Source organism: Crassostrea angulata, chromosome 8 (genome assembly GCF_025612915.1).
Source record: "Crassostrea angulata isolate pt1a10 chromosome 8, ASM2561291v2, whole genome shotgun sequence".
Classification (NCBI taxonomy): domain Eukaryota; kingdom Metazoa; phylum Mollusca; class Bivalvia; order Ostreida; family Ostreidae; genus Magallana; species Magallana angulata.
Genome location: NC_069118.1, coordinates 49592074 through 49608496, shown reverse-complemented (window position 1 = coordinate 49608496; position 16423 = coordinate 49592074). Strand labels below are relative to the sequence as shown.

The window sequence follows — 16423 nt, the reverse complement described above, 5'->3', positions numbered from 1 at the left end:
TCAATATTTTGGTCAATCATTTAAAATGCAACAGTAAACCATTCTGTATATAAAAAATAAAATTAAAATTGGTGATCTCAAATCGTGTCCAAGTCCCTTTAATTGAGAGAAATAAATTAAATATTCGACAAAAGAATAACTGCTTTAATCATACATAATATATAGTAATAGTCTGTAGAAACTACAAATCTTTTTCTGGCTAAAATAAATATCATTAAAATAAATATCATTAATATTTCCTAAAACTTAAAAAAAAACAATTAATCTAATAACATTATTGTTGTAAGTTTACATCATATTAAAACAAAACAAAAATTTAAGAAAGTTATTTTGATGATATATAAAATTTTTATGAAAAATTCTAATGTACTTCATTAGTTTTATTATAATTTCTCACATGAAAACTGTAATTACAGACGCTAATGTTATATATAATTTTAAAAACTTCTGTAAACGTAATCTAATGTTTTTAAAGAATTGAACCATAATCTAAGGCGATGGCCCTAGGATCATGAAGCAATTTTAGACCTATTAAGTAAAAAATTGTACACTGTCTTAATGTCTATTGATTGAAAACACTGAAAGAATTGAAGTGTTATTAAAAGTGTCTCGATATAACGTTGTTTATTAAAATTTTCAATTGCCATTATACAATAAACCATTATCTTATAAATGACTTAAATTTTGACTTGGTGTACATTAAAGATGTCTTGATGCTGCCTCATGATCATAGTAATAGACAACCAAATCCATAGAACTATTTTTATCTCATATTTCCTTACTATTGATATGACTTATGTGGTTATTTTCTCAATTTGGCAAACATATACCTGTTTTGTGTCAAAACTCTAATATTTTACTAAACGTTTTTTGGTAAGAAAATGCGACAAGAGCTGCACTTTACTACAAAAGAAGAAAAAGAAGAATCACGATTAGAATTACATTCAATATAAAATATAAGTTAAATTGTTATTTATAAAATAGCTTTACATACAAAACTTTTGTCCAAAAGCCTTTCACCGAGAAACACAAGCATAACAGTCTTCAAAGAGATTTACGGATTAGGTTTTGATATTTTTAAAATGTAAAAGCTTTTGTTTTTGTTTGATGTATTATTGTGTATCTTAGAGAGCATTGGCCTTTACCTAGTTAGTTAGAGATTTCAAATCTTAAATTGTGTTATATAAAATAAAAAATAATTCTACTATTTTCATTACAACCCCTCCCTAAAAACAAGACACTTTCTATTATAAATCTACGACAAAAAGTAAACTTTCAAAGTTTCCTGTTCAAACTTTTCATAGCTTTACATGTATGCACAAGATAAACATTTTCTTTATTGCAATTAACTAAACGAACAGGAACTTTTATATGAATTGAATCAAACATATTCCTGATATTAAAAATTTACACATGCCACCAGGTTCTTTCCTTTTTTAGACCAGTAACCCTGTCCTTAGGAAAGAGTGCATTCACTTCAGGTTCAAAAAGTTCATCGTCGTATTCAAGTATCTCTCCAACAGAAGCGACACCGAGTCGAGATAAATGGATTATCACATTAAACGCCAGTTTGGAACCAAACTTTGTACTGCAAATTTACTCAAGTTAACAACGGTGCCAGTTATTTTCAGATGGCTCATAGACCGGGCATACATCTTGTTTTAAAATTCTTAATAAATTTTCTTCTCGTAATGATATTTTGGGAAGTTAACAAGTGTGTAAAATAAAAATGAAAAAAGGGTAAAATGGGGTTGATGCAGATGTTGTAAAACAAGAAATATTAAGAAATAATTGTACGCGGCATGACAAGGATGTTAAAGAATCAAGCGTTTAATTATGCACCGATGGCTTCGGTTATATTCGCGAAAGATCCTTTAATAAAACAAGACCCTGAATCGGGAAGCAACCCAGCTATTATCCAATATCTTGTTCTCCTAAATCAAACGCAAATTAGATACAATTCTTTATCTCTGAATCAGGCAAGCTGCGGTTTTCTGCGAGACAAAATTTGGCAATTTCTACTGTGAGAGTAAGTAGATAATTTACGAAAGATGTATTGCCTAGAAGACAGGTATGTGTTCGTCCTCTAAGTAGCAAACTATCAATACATCTATTACTATCTCTCTCTCCTGCTCTACTACTACGAACTTGTATACTGATCAAAGACAGGGAATCACACGGCAATAATATTTTGCTTATTAGGGGAGATAACCCCGCTGGGACGCGCGTGTTCGATTAGATTGAGACTGTTTTTCTTACTCATACTTTTAATTTGTTTTTATGGCTTTTTAAAAGAAACGACGCTGCCTGTTGTTTCAAAAACTTTGATTTGATTTGCAATTACTCCGAATCACACTAATCTCCTTTGACATCTCAGTGGTAAGTGTTTACATCTGAGGGCGTGCATGATGATAACGTTCAACATGTGTTCCCGCCTTAACTTTAAAATCTTCGTAAATAGCGGGGATCCTAATGATTTTTAATACTTTCTTTTTTGGCCCGATACGCTTTCTAAGTGCAGTTTTATTGTTTATCTGCAAATATCATTTAACCGTAGATTAAATGGCTGACACAAGGTGCTCGTCGAAATCGGATCACAAAAATCTCAGTGATTATGTATTAATTTATCTAGACAAGTGGTAGATTGCGGATGCCCAAACTTCATCTCAGTAAAACTCGCTCAGTTGGATGGGGTTTGTCTCGAAGAATGACAAGTAGACTCTTTATCGGGCCGATCTCACACGAGTAATGGGGAAATTATATACATAAATGTTGCACAGACAAAGTTTAAACAAGGTTTATCAGCCGAGGTGCCTTTATTTGACAACTGAGAAAAAAATATGGTTAAGCATCTCACCAATAATATCTGCTACACTAGACGCTCTTTTTTCTAACCCCTTTCTCTTTTTCTTCTAGCTTTTCGTCCAATTTTCTCGAATGATTTATGAGTCTGGTGCAGAACCCTTCCATAGATCATAAAACTAGAATGCATCAAAAGAAGGGGTTCTATCTTGATTAAGAATCTTGTTAATATTAACGGAGTTTAGCTTGCTGTCATTAATGTAACGAACTTCACATTTTACGGGAATCAAAACAGCGTTCTTTCGTCTGGCTGTGATGGTGGAGTCACTCCGCGTCAATGTCTCAACGTATTTAGGGAAACAGAACAAGATTTACAACTTATTTCAATAATGTTATCAGAGGTATAAAGACAAGTATTCTTAATTACATTACTTCCTTACTTTTTAGTGTAAGAATAACTTTTCCTCTTTATCAGTTGTCTCGAATTTTTTCTTCTTTCTTCTCTTTTTCTTAGTGGGTTTTTCCCCACTCTCTTTTTGTTCTGCCTGGTAAATTACTAAATACTATGCCAAATCTTGATCGACACATCTGTTCTGTGTTTGACAATTTAAAAGCAGACGAAATATTTCAGACAGAATATTTTTTTCTCAAAACGTAAACTTTGACTTATATTTCTTTAAATTGATGCTTGTCTACAAGATGTGTTTTTGAGGTTGGGGATTTGCCATCGTAAGTTTGGGTTTGTCAAAAACAATTTCTTATCCTATTTTAAAATTTTAGTCTTTATGAATTTTATAATTGTATTTCAAGGCTATCAGTTTTAGATAAAGTGTTTATGACTTTTATTATTTTACTACTAAAAGTACATTCATTATTTTTACACTAATCTATAAAATTAATTCGCTTGGCAGTTGGCACTCATGTGGTATTCTAAATATTCTTACATATACCAATATCATATGTCACCCTTTATGGTTAAAACCATATGAGTATATCATTGATAATAATGGCAGATTTCTACATAAAGATAAGAAAATATGTCAAGTAGAAATGTATAAAAATAATAATGGCATGACACCATTTTTTTTTAATTTTGGCACGCTCATAATAGATCTAACCCAAAACAAATATTATTCAAATTATGGCTAAAACATCGTTCTATCTTATTTCCTGCGTTAAAATATATTACAAATACTGACCTAAAAACCATTTTTTTGCTTTTATTTTTGAACGTATTTGAGGCATAAGGACATTTGAAATCGGGGTATTAACAAAAAGGACCTTAAATGAATGTTTTACACAATAAGTATCCCATCTGAAACTAGTTTTTATCATTGTTACAGCGTTTATTTAATTTACGTTTTCTTAATAATTCATAATTTGCTTTCTTTTGGTGAGAAATTCTTTTGTTAAGAATTTTATATCAACAAATAACACATTGTTCGACCGCAGTATGATAATTAACACACTGAACAAAATAAATTTATAAATATTACGGGAAAAACACTGTCCACCAAATGAAGTATATACGTTGTAATGTATTGAAATAAAAAGTATACAGGATTTTTAAATGAAAATCAATTCTAAAACAAATTTTTCTAATTTTTAAAAGATATCGTGCACCCTTTTGCAGCATCTTGAGGTATAATTCATTAACTTTTCAAATATTGTACATTATATGATGTATATGTTTGTTGAAGATACGCATTATGTACGTTTTCAAAACAAAAACCACTTGATTAATGCACTGTTGCAGTATACTAAATGTGAAATGAAGACACAAACAAATCAACAATGGAAGCAAATCATTGCAAAAGAGAGACAACCAATTTACGGTCATAAGTGTTTCAGGGAAAAAAATATACCATGGTTTGATAGAAACACTTCATATACTTCATGTGTTATTTATTTTCTTTAAAGAGCTTCGATCCTCTGATTTTGGGTATCCATTTTGTGTCACCTCTAGTCTGGAAATTCTGTGTCATATATAAATTCTACTTGTAAATTCCTTTTTTACAATGCCAATTAAACTCTATTGAATAAAATAGTGAAGAAAAAATTCCATATTTAGAGAGTGTAGTTAGGGACTATATTTTGTGGTGGAAGGTTTTTAAGAAGAAAATGAACATTTTTCATAACTAAGTTGTTTTAGAGTACCGTAATTTTAGCTTTCTTATTTTCCGTGCAGAGCAAATTTTCAGATGGTTTATGCATTGGGATATCTTTGTATTGTTTCAAAAAACATATTTAAAAATATTTCAATATTTCTATCAACATATATTGGCATGTTTAAGTGATATTTCATAAAATTAAAGAAAAAATAAACTCCGATTTACCCCTAAAATTAGCTTATTTTATGCCGTATCTCAAAATTTACATTATAGACCCATACTTTTGGTTTTATTTTCTGAATATTTTAGTTTCTTTTGACAAGTCTGTCATAATTTGAGAAAAAGTTTAAGACTTTTAAATTATTTAATTGCATGTTGAATCGTTTATGAATAAAAATAGTATTTTCCAGTGCAAAAAGGTCAAAATATCAATAAGGTGAAGAAATTGCAAACTCTTTCATTATGATAATTTTAATTTTATTAACTCTAAATAATGTAAATTTGTATTTGAAACCATGGTTCATTTCGATAAAAAAATATAGAGGGAAAAGCGATTTATGTGCAATTTGCACTTTCAGTGCAGAGAGGTCATATTAAATACACCGTAGCACCGAAAGGAGCATATAGACCCCAAAATTTTGTTTTGAATTTTGGTTTAGATATGTGTGTAGATATTTAAAAAATACTTTAGAAAATAAACTTAGAGACTTTTGATCGCAGGATCCAACGTCCTTAAATTATTATGTTGATATGTAAAAAGTGCATCCGCCAGATATTATTAAAAGATATACATGTATATACATATCCAATGTTATGTTAAAAATGGCGTTTAATTTTCTTCTTTAAAAATAAAACCTCATATATCTTTTCAGTGCATATTATTTTTAAATGTCTCTTAACTTTCAATTTGTGTTAAGGGTTTATAAATTCTGTATGTCTTTTAGGATAAATTCTCCACTTAACTGTCTCTTTATTTTTCATAAATGTTATACATCATATGAAATTTTAGATGGACAATTTATTTGCATATTAAATGCGTGTTGACCAAACAACAAGGGGAAAAGCAGGTTTAATTTGCGTTTGAAACTCATTGTAACTGATTCTGATGCAAGTTCTGATCTTTAAATTTTTTATAAAACAAATGAATCTTAAAACTCTTCCTTGAGGAGATTGAACAGAATTGTAACTGTAGCGGGACAAATTCTTAATATGTCAAAGTTGGTTGCTGAATATTGTGATAGTACAACACAATTCAATACAAGGAAAGGGTCCTCTAATGATAAATTGGGAAATATCTATACCTTTTGTTTATTAAGAAGTATTATCAAATCAACTTATTTATACAAAAAATAGACAAGCAATAATTATTTTAAAGTAGATCCAGTGTTCTGTGACGTCACACTTTTTTGTAAAACTTTGAATTCTTTAAAAATTGTGCAAGATAGATTTATTTATTTTATGTGAATATAATCACATGGATGTAATTAGAATTATTGGTAGGTTAAAGATATTTTCGCACTTAATTTTACACTAAATTTCCAAATTTTTATATATTCTATCTATGCAAAGGGGAGATAACTCTTTTTCTGACTTTTCTGTCAGTTGTATGTCTAAATGCTATAGTTTTTCTTATTCCAACGATTAATTTTAAAATATTTTTGTAATTTTAGTTTTCTGATAAAGTTGACATTAAAATTAAACAAGAAAAACAAATTTCTGCCTACAAGATTTTACTTTTAACAGAAAAAAAAAATACATTTTTCTAATGCTAAAATATGCTTTAGTTTATGTTTATCTGGCATCTCAAAAAGTGTGATGACATGTATATTTTTTCTAACAATTGATGACGTTTAAGTCTATTAAGTCGATATCAGTTCGGTTTTTCAACTTTCCTCAGAGAATTTTACGAGTATGGAGCTACCTTAAGCATTTTGCGGTGGTTTGCATTAATAGTATGCCATTTCATTATTACCAGTTTGTTTCACGGTAACATGATTATGTTTGTCTTGTTTCGAGTACTATTTACTGTCCCATATTTACTTTACATAATCATGTGTATTATTAAAGCAAATTGGACAGATATTGAATTTAATATCCTTATCAAATACAATGTATACAAAGTGAACGGTATGCATGTACTTGATATTAAAATTTGATAATATTCCTCATTTATGCAATAGCATTTTAGTGCAGACATATCTTATTGGATACTTTGCCCTTTATAAAAAATCTTGTTTTTGGTTTCTCTTTCATCTTAAACTTCAGTTAGTAGATGATTGATGACATTGTTGTTTTGACATTTGTGATATATTCAGTTGTACTTTTATTATACTTAAGGTGGAAGGCTACATCGTCACAACATGTCTGACATCCGTTCGAAACGCCATTTTGTTCCGGATTGATAATATTTTGTCGTGGTACAAAATAGCTATACACCGTTAAATTGAACTCTTCTTAAGAGGGAGGTGATATAGGAATAAAGCCACCAAAACGCTTATAAGTATGTCAATTTTCTTCCTGTTTAAAGCTTTAAACTAACATTGATTATCAGCTGTTTTGTACGGAAAACGTGGAATTTAAATAATTTATTGTATCACCGCTATTGGCCATGCGCGGATCTAGAGGGGGGGTCGGGGGGGTCCCCCCCTGGAAAATGAAAATTTATTAAATTTACATAGTAAAATTATCGCGAAAATATGCCTCGGACCCCCCCTGGCAAACACAATTATCCTTCGGACCCCCCCCCCCCCCCTAGAAAAATTTTCTGGATCCGCGCATGTTGGCAATACATTTTAGTCATGTCATCTGCAACAGACGATCATACATACCGTAAGTACGATCTCTTGAATTGATCCCAATTTCCAAAATGTAAAACATTTGCAGTAAACTACTTGCATTGAAACTTAGACATTAAACTAATGTTTTTTGATTAAAATAGATAACGCTAGGTATATGTAGCAATAGCAGTGGAAGCCCGTATTTGCAAGCCAGTTGAGGGAAGGACAGAATTCTGAAAAGGAGCATGTTTTTCATTTCCACACGTACATGTGTATCACTATGGACATCTAATGTATGTATAAATATGCGTATGGTTGTTGTTTATAATTGCTATTGTATATAAAAAAAAGTAAAAGGCAATTTCACTACTAATATTTTGTTTTGAATAGTTAAATATATATAATGCGTTCATCAAAAATATAACTTTTCATCTTCAAATATTATCATAAGCACTACACATCTTATATATACACATGTACATATTTAGCATAGACTTGTTCCTTTTTTTAATTTTTCTTCGTGAATTTTATTAATTAAAAAATGGTCCCAAGATATTTGAGACCATGTAAAATAAAGAAAGACAACTCATAAACAGGATCTTTCATACCAAGATTTTTGCAATAATTCAGTATTTTCTTTAATTTTTCAATTTCATTCAATTTCTTTTTTTCATCTTATTAACCAATGAATATTGTTTATATTTTCAGATTTTTGTGGGATTTTGTCCAGCAGTTTGCCTTAAAAGATTTTTTTTTATATTTAAGTTTCATATTTATGTGGATTCCAATAAAAATAATACAAACTTCATTCATGATGATTTTGTCTTTTATTTCTAAACTTAATGACATTTCACTTTCATAAGAAATTTAAAACAGAAATGTTAACAAATTTGATAAATAAGGGGTTATCTGGAACCAGACTGATGTTTTAAAAATTCTCTAGAAAATAGAGTATTGTATTTTGAGGTCTATTATTGTTGAATATTGTGCCTATTATTAGTAACAAATGTATGCAACAAAAATCTCCTACACTTATTTGGTGTAGAGATCCACCTTAATTGAAAACCTTCCACAATATTTTTTTTCTTTATAAATATGTGGTATATAATGTAGATAATACTTGTATGCCATTAATCATCCATTTATTGAACAAACAGGATTTTTCTTTAAAAAAAAAAGCTCATTTTAATTCTTGGACAGTTTATTCAAGAAAACAGAAAGAAACAATAAAATCACTCTTTTAAAATTTTGTCAGAACAAAAATCTCTGTTTACAAAATTAAAATAATACTTTTCAACGCATGTGTGCATATCATCAGTTTAATTTTAATCTCATATCTCTCTGCATGACCTCTCTCATAGAAGAATTCTCTCTATCAAGTGATAAGAGAATCACTAAAACTCCAGGGCGCATCTCACAATCATTTTTTTTTCATTGGCACAAAATGTATGCTACTGCTAAAATTAACTCAAAAGACTAATTAATCAAACATAATCATGCTAAATGATAATACCTGACGTATATCAATAACTAAGGTACATATAATACATGTATTCAGCACTGTGGAGGGACAAATATTTTGTCGTAGATATGATTATATGTATATCACAGATAAGCCTGATCAGCCGAGCATATTTGTCATTTGACAACAATATACAGCTTAAAGAGCATTTTAACTTACTCAATGATTCTAAACTTCTACAATTCATGTTTAAAAAGGAAAGAAGATCGTTGGTCGTGGCTATTTTTAAACCTTTTTTGTCTCAAAATGAAATAGATTTTTAAATCATTCTTTATATATAATCAGAAATCAATTATTCAGTTAATTTCATTTAAAGTAAGACTAATCGTTTTACCAACTTTTGATCACATCCTCCTTGATAATTTCTAAAAACTAAAACGTTATTGTTTTATTGCTTTTCAAACTAAAGTGTTATTGCTTTATTGCATATCAGTTTTTGTTTTGCTGTTGTGCAAAATGAGTTCATTTGAAGAAAATGTGAAAGAAAATGATGATAAGTAATACTATTCATAAAAAAATAGAACCCATATACCAAGTATACAGAAACAAACCCATATCATAAAATTAACGACGTAACTATTAAAATTACATTAAATGTTAGTTTGAACAAAAAATGATAATGATTAAATGTGTTAACGAGTATTTGTTTTACCTGCAACAATTTCATATTTAGGCCTACAGTAACACTTAGGGTAAGTGAATGACATTTACTTTAAAATAAGATTTCTTAACATATTTAAATACATAAAAAGTACAGTTTACTTTGGCCCAATACATTTCAAAGTTCAGAAAAAGAGAGCAAAATTATACACTATTTAAAACAGTCGCTCATTCAATATCCAGCATTAGAAACCGGAAAAGGAAGTGATGTAACCGGAGACCAGAATGCGCGCGCATTCTATAGAATGGTACATCCCCAGCAGCACTGTTGTGGGTAGTCGGGGGCGTGGACCTTCCTCTCCAGGCCGTAGATCCAGTAGCGAGTGCTTACTTCGTCCCACGTGTAGTGTACCTCAGTAACGGGAACGGCTCTTAGTTGTTGTCGCTGTTTAAGAATGTTTGAAATTGTTTTAAAAAATAAGATATCAAAACAATGAACAAATAACGTTCAGATGAAGTAAAAACTTTTTAAAAAAAATGAAATTTCTCAAAATTGTTTGAAAGTGATGAGAAGTATCGAAATTCAAAAGTCAGTAGAGTGATTCCCTGCTTACCTGTTTAAGTAATCTCTCGTTAGGGAACGCCCCTTTGTGCTGGTTTACAATTCGGATGGAGTTCTGATTGATCTCAGCAATCGGGTAAGAGGTTATTGGGAATACCTATCAAAACAAACGGCAAACTTAATGTACACCTTTTCACACAGTTTCTTTAAACATGTTTCAATTTTAATTGACAGTTTCTGTATTTCACAAAATGACCTCTCTCTCTCTCTCTCTCTCTCTCTCTCTCTCTCTCTCGTTGTTTTACAACTATTTACCTGATCCAGAACTTGTTCAAACACCATCTCGCCGCCTACTTCTTTGACAAGATGGTCAGGCATGTCCGATCGCTCAATCACGTGCTCTCCTAAATGATTTGTACTGCAATGCAAAATTTTACATTTGCGAGATCAAAACAGGACAAACATTGGCATAAAACAGTAAAAACATCCTGTAAATTATCTTACATCAAATATAATTTCTTTTAAAAAACAATTTATATTTGCATATTTTTAAATCGAGTTCAACTTCAATTATTTTGCCTGAAAATCGATTTTGATTTCTTTTCTTTTGTTTTCTTACAAATATTTCGTATTTACAATTAATATTGACAGCAGTTGATGGCACGGCAAACTGGTACTTTATTACAAAATTACACCACTTTTACCACTCGTAAATTAGTTCTTTAAAGGTTGAAAAAATCTCATGCCTAACATGAGAACTTACAATGTAACTACGAGTCCTATGTGAGTCTTGATGCGGGACTTGGTACTTACAATGTAACTACAAGTTCTATGTAAGTCTTGATGCGGGACTTGGTACTTACAATGTTACTACGCGTTCTATGTAAGTCTTGATGCGAGACTTGGTACTTACAATGTAATTACGCGTTCTATGTAAGTCTTGATGCGAGACTTGGTACTTACAATGTAACTACGCGTTCTATGTAAGTCTTGATGCGAGACTTGGTACTTACAATGTAACTACGAGTTCTATGTAAGTCTTGATGCGAGACTTGGTACTTACAATGTAACTACGAGTTCTATGTAAGTCTTGATGTGGGACTTGGTACTTACAATGTTTCTACGCGTTCTATGTAAGTCTTGATGCGGGACTTGGTACTTACAATGTAACTACGCGTTCTATGTAGGTCTTGATGCGGGACTTGGTACTTACAATGTAACTACGAGTTCTATGTAAGTCTTGATGTTCCTGTAACCGTCACACTCATCGCACGTGATCCTACCGTCTCCACCGCATCTATGACAACTGTAAACCACAAAGCACAGAACTTTATGACATACTTAACCAAACACGGATACTTCACGAATTTCACAAGAAGGTAAGTTCAATTTAGATCAAAGACTATCTGAAATGTCATTGCTTTTTAAATAAAAAAAATATGGATTAAGAAATAATCTTTCTTGATGAAATTCTTCTCACCTACAGATTCCGTCACCATGACAACGATGACAGGTGTTACGGACATGTTGACCTGTGTTAGGATCAAAGTGTTCGTGGAACCCCCGCCTATCGCACGCCTCACACTCAGTCTGACCCCAGCCATGACACTCCCAGCACCGGAAGTAACCTTGGGCGTCACATCGATGACAGGGCTGTTATAAATTATAATATTGCTAAAAATTTCCTACAATCTTTTTTTTTTTAAATCTGGGAAATTTTTTCACAAGTTACTGCTCTTACATCTATATTCAGTTTTGTAAATTTGAAGGGTGGTTTTTTTTATTACTTATCCTAGTGCTGAAAAGCTTCAGAAACATAAAAAATGCAGATAATATGAACGCACAAAACTGAGAGATCAAAAAAACCTTACCATAAAACGACGCAAAGCGACATAAAACGGGAATTTTAAGAATGCTAAATACTTTCATAGATTCAAAAATAAAAATAAATCTTACCCGGACGGTGGCGGTATGCGGGACCTCCATCTTCTTGACGTGTGTGTGGAACATGCTGTCCGCCAGACAGTGGATTTGCCAGGGTGGTGGAGGGATGCCGTTCTCTGGGCCGTCCACGGGACCCCCACGGTAAGGCACGTGCTGAAACCCGGTCTTCCTTGCCTCCGTAAACGTCTCCAAAGTGTACTACAACACAGATAATTCAAGTTATTGTTTATATGTATTATCAAAATATTTCAGTTTTGATTTTTCAGTGATTTGTTTTTTCTGTCTAGCAAATTAATTTTGAAAATGTCAGATGTTTATGCAACGCTGATTACAAGTGAAGAAAGCTTTAGAATACCGCAGAATTTAGTCACCCTGATGACTCTTAACAAGCGACGACTCGGGGCTTATTATGTCATATATAATAAACATTGATAAATAATTTTATTTTATTTTTTTATTTATTTTTTTTTTTTTTGTTGTTGCTAAAATAACAACTAAGTTATTCTCACGTGGAAGGCCGTCAGGCCGTGATGATGCGTGATCTGCATTTCCTCTGCCGGTTTGCTGCCATAGCAACAGTTTTCTGCCACGTGATCTAACATGGCTTGTCGACAGGCTCCTTCATCCAGATTGGCAATGCTGATTTTTAAAAACAAAATGACATAAGTTTCCATCCAATAAACGTTTGAATGTTAAAAATTTTTTTGACTTCAGGATTTTAATTTGAAAGTTTAACCCGTCTATATTTGCAGTGGAATTACATGTAAATAGAGGATGACCTTAATGCGGATATCGACAAAATAGCATAAAGACCCGGCAGTAACACTTTTGCTGATTTATCTACTGTATAACACCCACAAAGAAAATTAAACTACAGAGCGGTGTAGTCAGAGTATAAGTTATTTAATTAACTAATATCAATCCCTTTCAGTACTTTGATTTTTAATGAAACATTGTACTCACTCTGAGAACTCCATTGGCGGAGGTGGTCCTGAGGGGGGTGGGGGAGGAGGGGGAGGGGGCATAAAGTTCACTGTAATAAAAAGGTTATATTTACAATATACTGTATAATTCATAATCACATTACGTTTCTTATCTTTTTTTCGTTATACGCGTACATATATAATCATATACTGATTCACAAAATGCTATTTGTGTAGCTCCCTTATAACAAATGCTATGATATGTACTTAATTAATAAACTTCATGCATGTATGATAAAAATGAAACACATTAGTATTAAATATTTTAGAAAGCCAAATAAAAATTTTGTTTTCAGCACCTCCTTAGAGAACCCAATACAAAACTGTACGTTAAAACTTGAAGGATATGACACTTACTCTGTCCAAATCCTCCGACCTGCTCATACCCCGCGAATTGGGGCATGCCCTGCATCGGAGGCGGGGCCATAGGGGGTGGTCCGCCACCCCCGCCTGCACGAGGGGGACCGTTTCCTTGCCGGAAATCCTGTGGTGGGGGTCCCATACCCGGTTGCCATTCTGTGTTATAAAAATTCATAAATAAGATTTCAAGTTATATTGTAACTCAATTTTAATTACAGGTACAATTATATTATATGGTTAAGATGTGCAGGTATCAAAATAATTGAGCACCGGGGAACATATTTCTTCATAGGCTAGATATTTTTACTGCTCAATATATAATACGTGTGAATTTTGCACCTTTCAGTACCAAAAATGCGAATTGAAATAAGGTATGGTAAGTTTAGGTAAGGTTTGAGTTTCAAATACTGCTATCAACAGGGTTCATTTTTGTTTGTGCTGTGTTTTTTTCAGTTTTATTCTTGTTTTAGAAATTAAATTTTATGCACTTACGTTGGGGCGGTCCACCTCCATATCCACCTGAAAAAAAAGACAGAAAAAAACTAAGATTCATCTATTATTCCTATTTAATAAAAAAAAATTAATTTCACTGAGTCTGCAGCATAATATAACTATATAAATGATAAATTATATCATTCTGTACAATTGCATAAATCTATACATGTATAAGAATGAAATACTTCATTCGTCTTTATTACAATGGATAATTCTATAGTATATCTACCTGGGATTTTTATTTTTATGAATTAGACATATTTATTTTCTTTCAATTTTTAATCTAAACAATTAATAAATGAATCTGATAAATACACGTATCATGTGGGGTTTTCCTTAAATGACCTGAATTCAGCCCATGACCCGAGAGATTTCACGATTTTGAAATCTTTAAAAAGAATTTGAGTTATTTCGTCACGTTAAGCCCTCAGACAAAACGCCGTGACGCACTCTCGTTCTGTTGGCCATTTAAATTAGAAAAGTTCAAAGAACACTTTACAGAACCATTAAATACGAACGATCGATGCAGCTTTTGAACCTCTTAGTATATGTAAGACTATTTATATAGTAGATTTCTTAAAATTATTACGAAATGACCTTGATACACTGAATAAGATTACTTAAAAACCTGATCAACTATTGGTACCAGTTAATCTTTGTAATGTTTTTAGTACATGCATTTTTCAGTCCCTATTTTATTGGGGGGGGGGGGGGGGGGGGCTCTCAGCCGTGTTACAAACCTAGCTGCCCCTACTATTTCGCAATTTGAATCGAATACTAGGGTACATTAAAGGTTGTAAAGCTAGCTAATAATGAATTTGGTTCGGTTTGCTATCGGTATAGATATAAACACAATATATATAAGCGCTTTAACCAGGTTTGTATTGAATATATTATCGTGAATCGGCTAAATAGAAGGAAAAGAAGCCTCTTGTGAAAGCTGTCTTCTTTCACCATAAAACTGATTTTTTTTTAAACCGCTGCATTTAATATCATTTTCTCCAACTCAAATTGGAAATCGATTATTTTTATAATATAGGCTAGTTCTAAACTCTGTGCACTGGCTTTGCAATGCATGCGTTGGCCGTGCCTATAAATAAAATACGAAACATTGACAGCCCCAATACGTTTACTATGATAGCAGACTACATGTAATGTTTTTGGCATGATCGATGGATCAAGCGAACATCCAATGCCGACCGCTTTAACAGAACATAATTTTATGTCATAAATTAATAAAACTAATGCAGTAAATGAAGTAGAAACATACCTGGATGCGCCATGTCAGTTATAAGATTCCGTTACTACAGACGCTGCCATGACAAAACCATAATATTTATAGCGGGTAGGACTATGGTGCGCAAGTATGGGTATTTAAAAATGGCCGCCGCCACTGTTTTCGGATTTGACAGAATTTCTAAATGACTTCAAGGGTTATTTTAACAGATAAAAATCTTCTCTTCTAGTAAACGGATGAAAATTTTAAAAGAGTAGATTATTAAGTAATATTTAGCAGTTTAGGGGCTAAACGTTATCTGTTTACATTAAATCATATCTTAAATTGACTTTAATTTTTTCATTCAGATAGTTATAAGAATTAACAGCTTTCTTTCGCAATTCCAGTGTTCCTAAAAACTGGGCTTGACGGAAAAAAAAGTAGAAAAAAAGCATATTACTATTTGTTCATACATGTACATCGGAAATACGCAATATATCATTATAATTTTTTTCAAGCCTGGTTTTCGAAGCCTTTATATTCTGCAAGCACGGTACCAGAGCAACCACTGCTTTTCCTTAAAAAGTTTATTGTCCCATGATCCCCTAGCCTACGATTTGGGACTCAAATTCACGCGCGGATCCAGACAGTTTTCCAGGGAGGGGGGTGTCCGAGGCCTTTTTTTCTAATTTAACTACATATGTATGTACATGTATTAAGTTTGAATTTTCCAGGGTGTCAGAACCCATCCGACCCCCCCCCCCCCCCCCATCCCCCTACCTGGATATTCAAGCAAAGGATCATGGGACAAGGCTAGCAAGGAGCATATCGACCAAAGCGTGCCGAATGTCGAGGTTCAATTTAGGCGACGAAATTAGCCGAGCTTTTCAAACGAGCCCATGTCTGATGTTGCCGATGGAATCAGGCGAGGTTTGCTTGCGGACTTCTATAAATATGATCGCCTAATCGGTAACGTTGATATTATACGAAAAGAATATATTTCGCATTACTGTAACCACTAAACATCGCGGCTCTTTTGTTTATCTGAAGA

General features: G+C 32.2%; 1 protein-coding gene and 1 long non-coding RNA gene across 2 annotated transcripts; one reads left to right on the top strand and one right to left on the bottom strand.

Annotated features, from left to right (window-relative positions):
* Nucleotides 1–7761: 7761 nt before the first annotated feature.
* Nucleotides 7762–8498, top strand: LOC128160021 (uncharacterized). The gene is made up of 2 exons (XR_008240226.1): nucleotides 7762–7983; nucleotides 8399–8498. It is a non-coding gene; the product is annotated as an uncharacterized LOC128160021 (long non-coding RNA).
* Nucleotides 8499–8861: 363 nt separating this feature from the next.
* Nucleotides 8862–15547, bottom strand: LOC128160017 (protein SSUH2 homolog). The gene is made up of 11 exons (XM_052823259.1): nucleotides 15427–15547; nucleotides 14154–14180; nucleotides 13659–13817; nucleotides 13282–13351; nucleotides 12828–12957; nucleotides 12331–12516; nucleotides 11855–12027; nucleotides 11588–11680; nucleotides 10690–10792; nucleotides 10427–10531; nucleotides 8862–10257 (listed from the first exon to the last, which is right to left on the bottom strand). Exons 1-11 carry the CDS (start codon nucleotides 15437–15439, stop codon nucleotides 10111–10113), a joined length of 1206 nt encoding a protein of 401 aa, XP_052679219.1. The 5' UTR covers nucleotides 15440–15547; the 3' UTR covers nucleotides 8862–10110.
* Nucleotides 15548–16423: the final 876 nt, after the last annotated feature.

What these genes read in the sequence shown, in the direction of transcription:
- LOC128160017 (XM_052823259.1), bottom strand. An exon ending in GGTCGGAGGATTTGGACAGA is followed by an intron (nt 13,352 to 13,658) that starts GTAAGTGTCATA and finishes TTTTTATTACAG; the next exon opens with TGAACTTTATGCCCCCTCCC. An exon ending in CCGCCAATGGAGTTCTCAGA is followed by an intron (nt 12,958 to 13,281) that starts GTGAGTACAATG and finishes TTTAAAAATCAG; the next exon opens with CATTGCCAATCTGGATGAAG.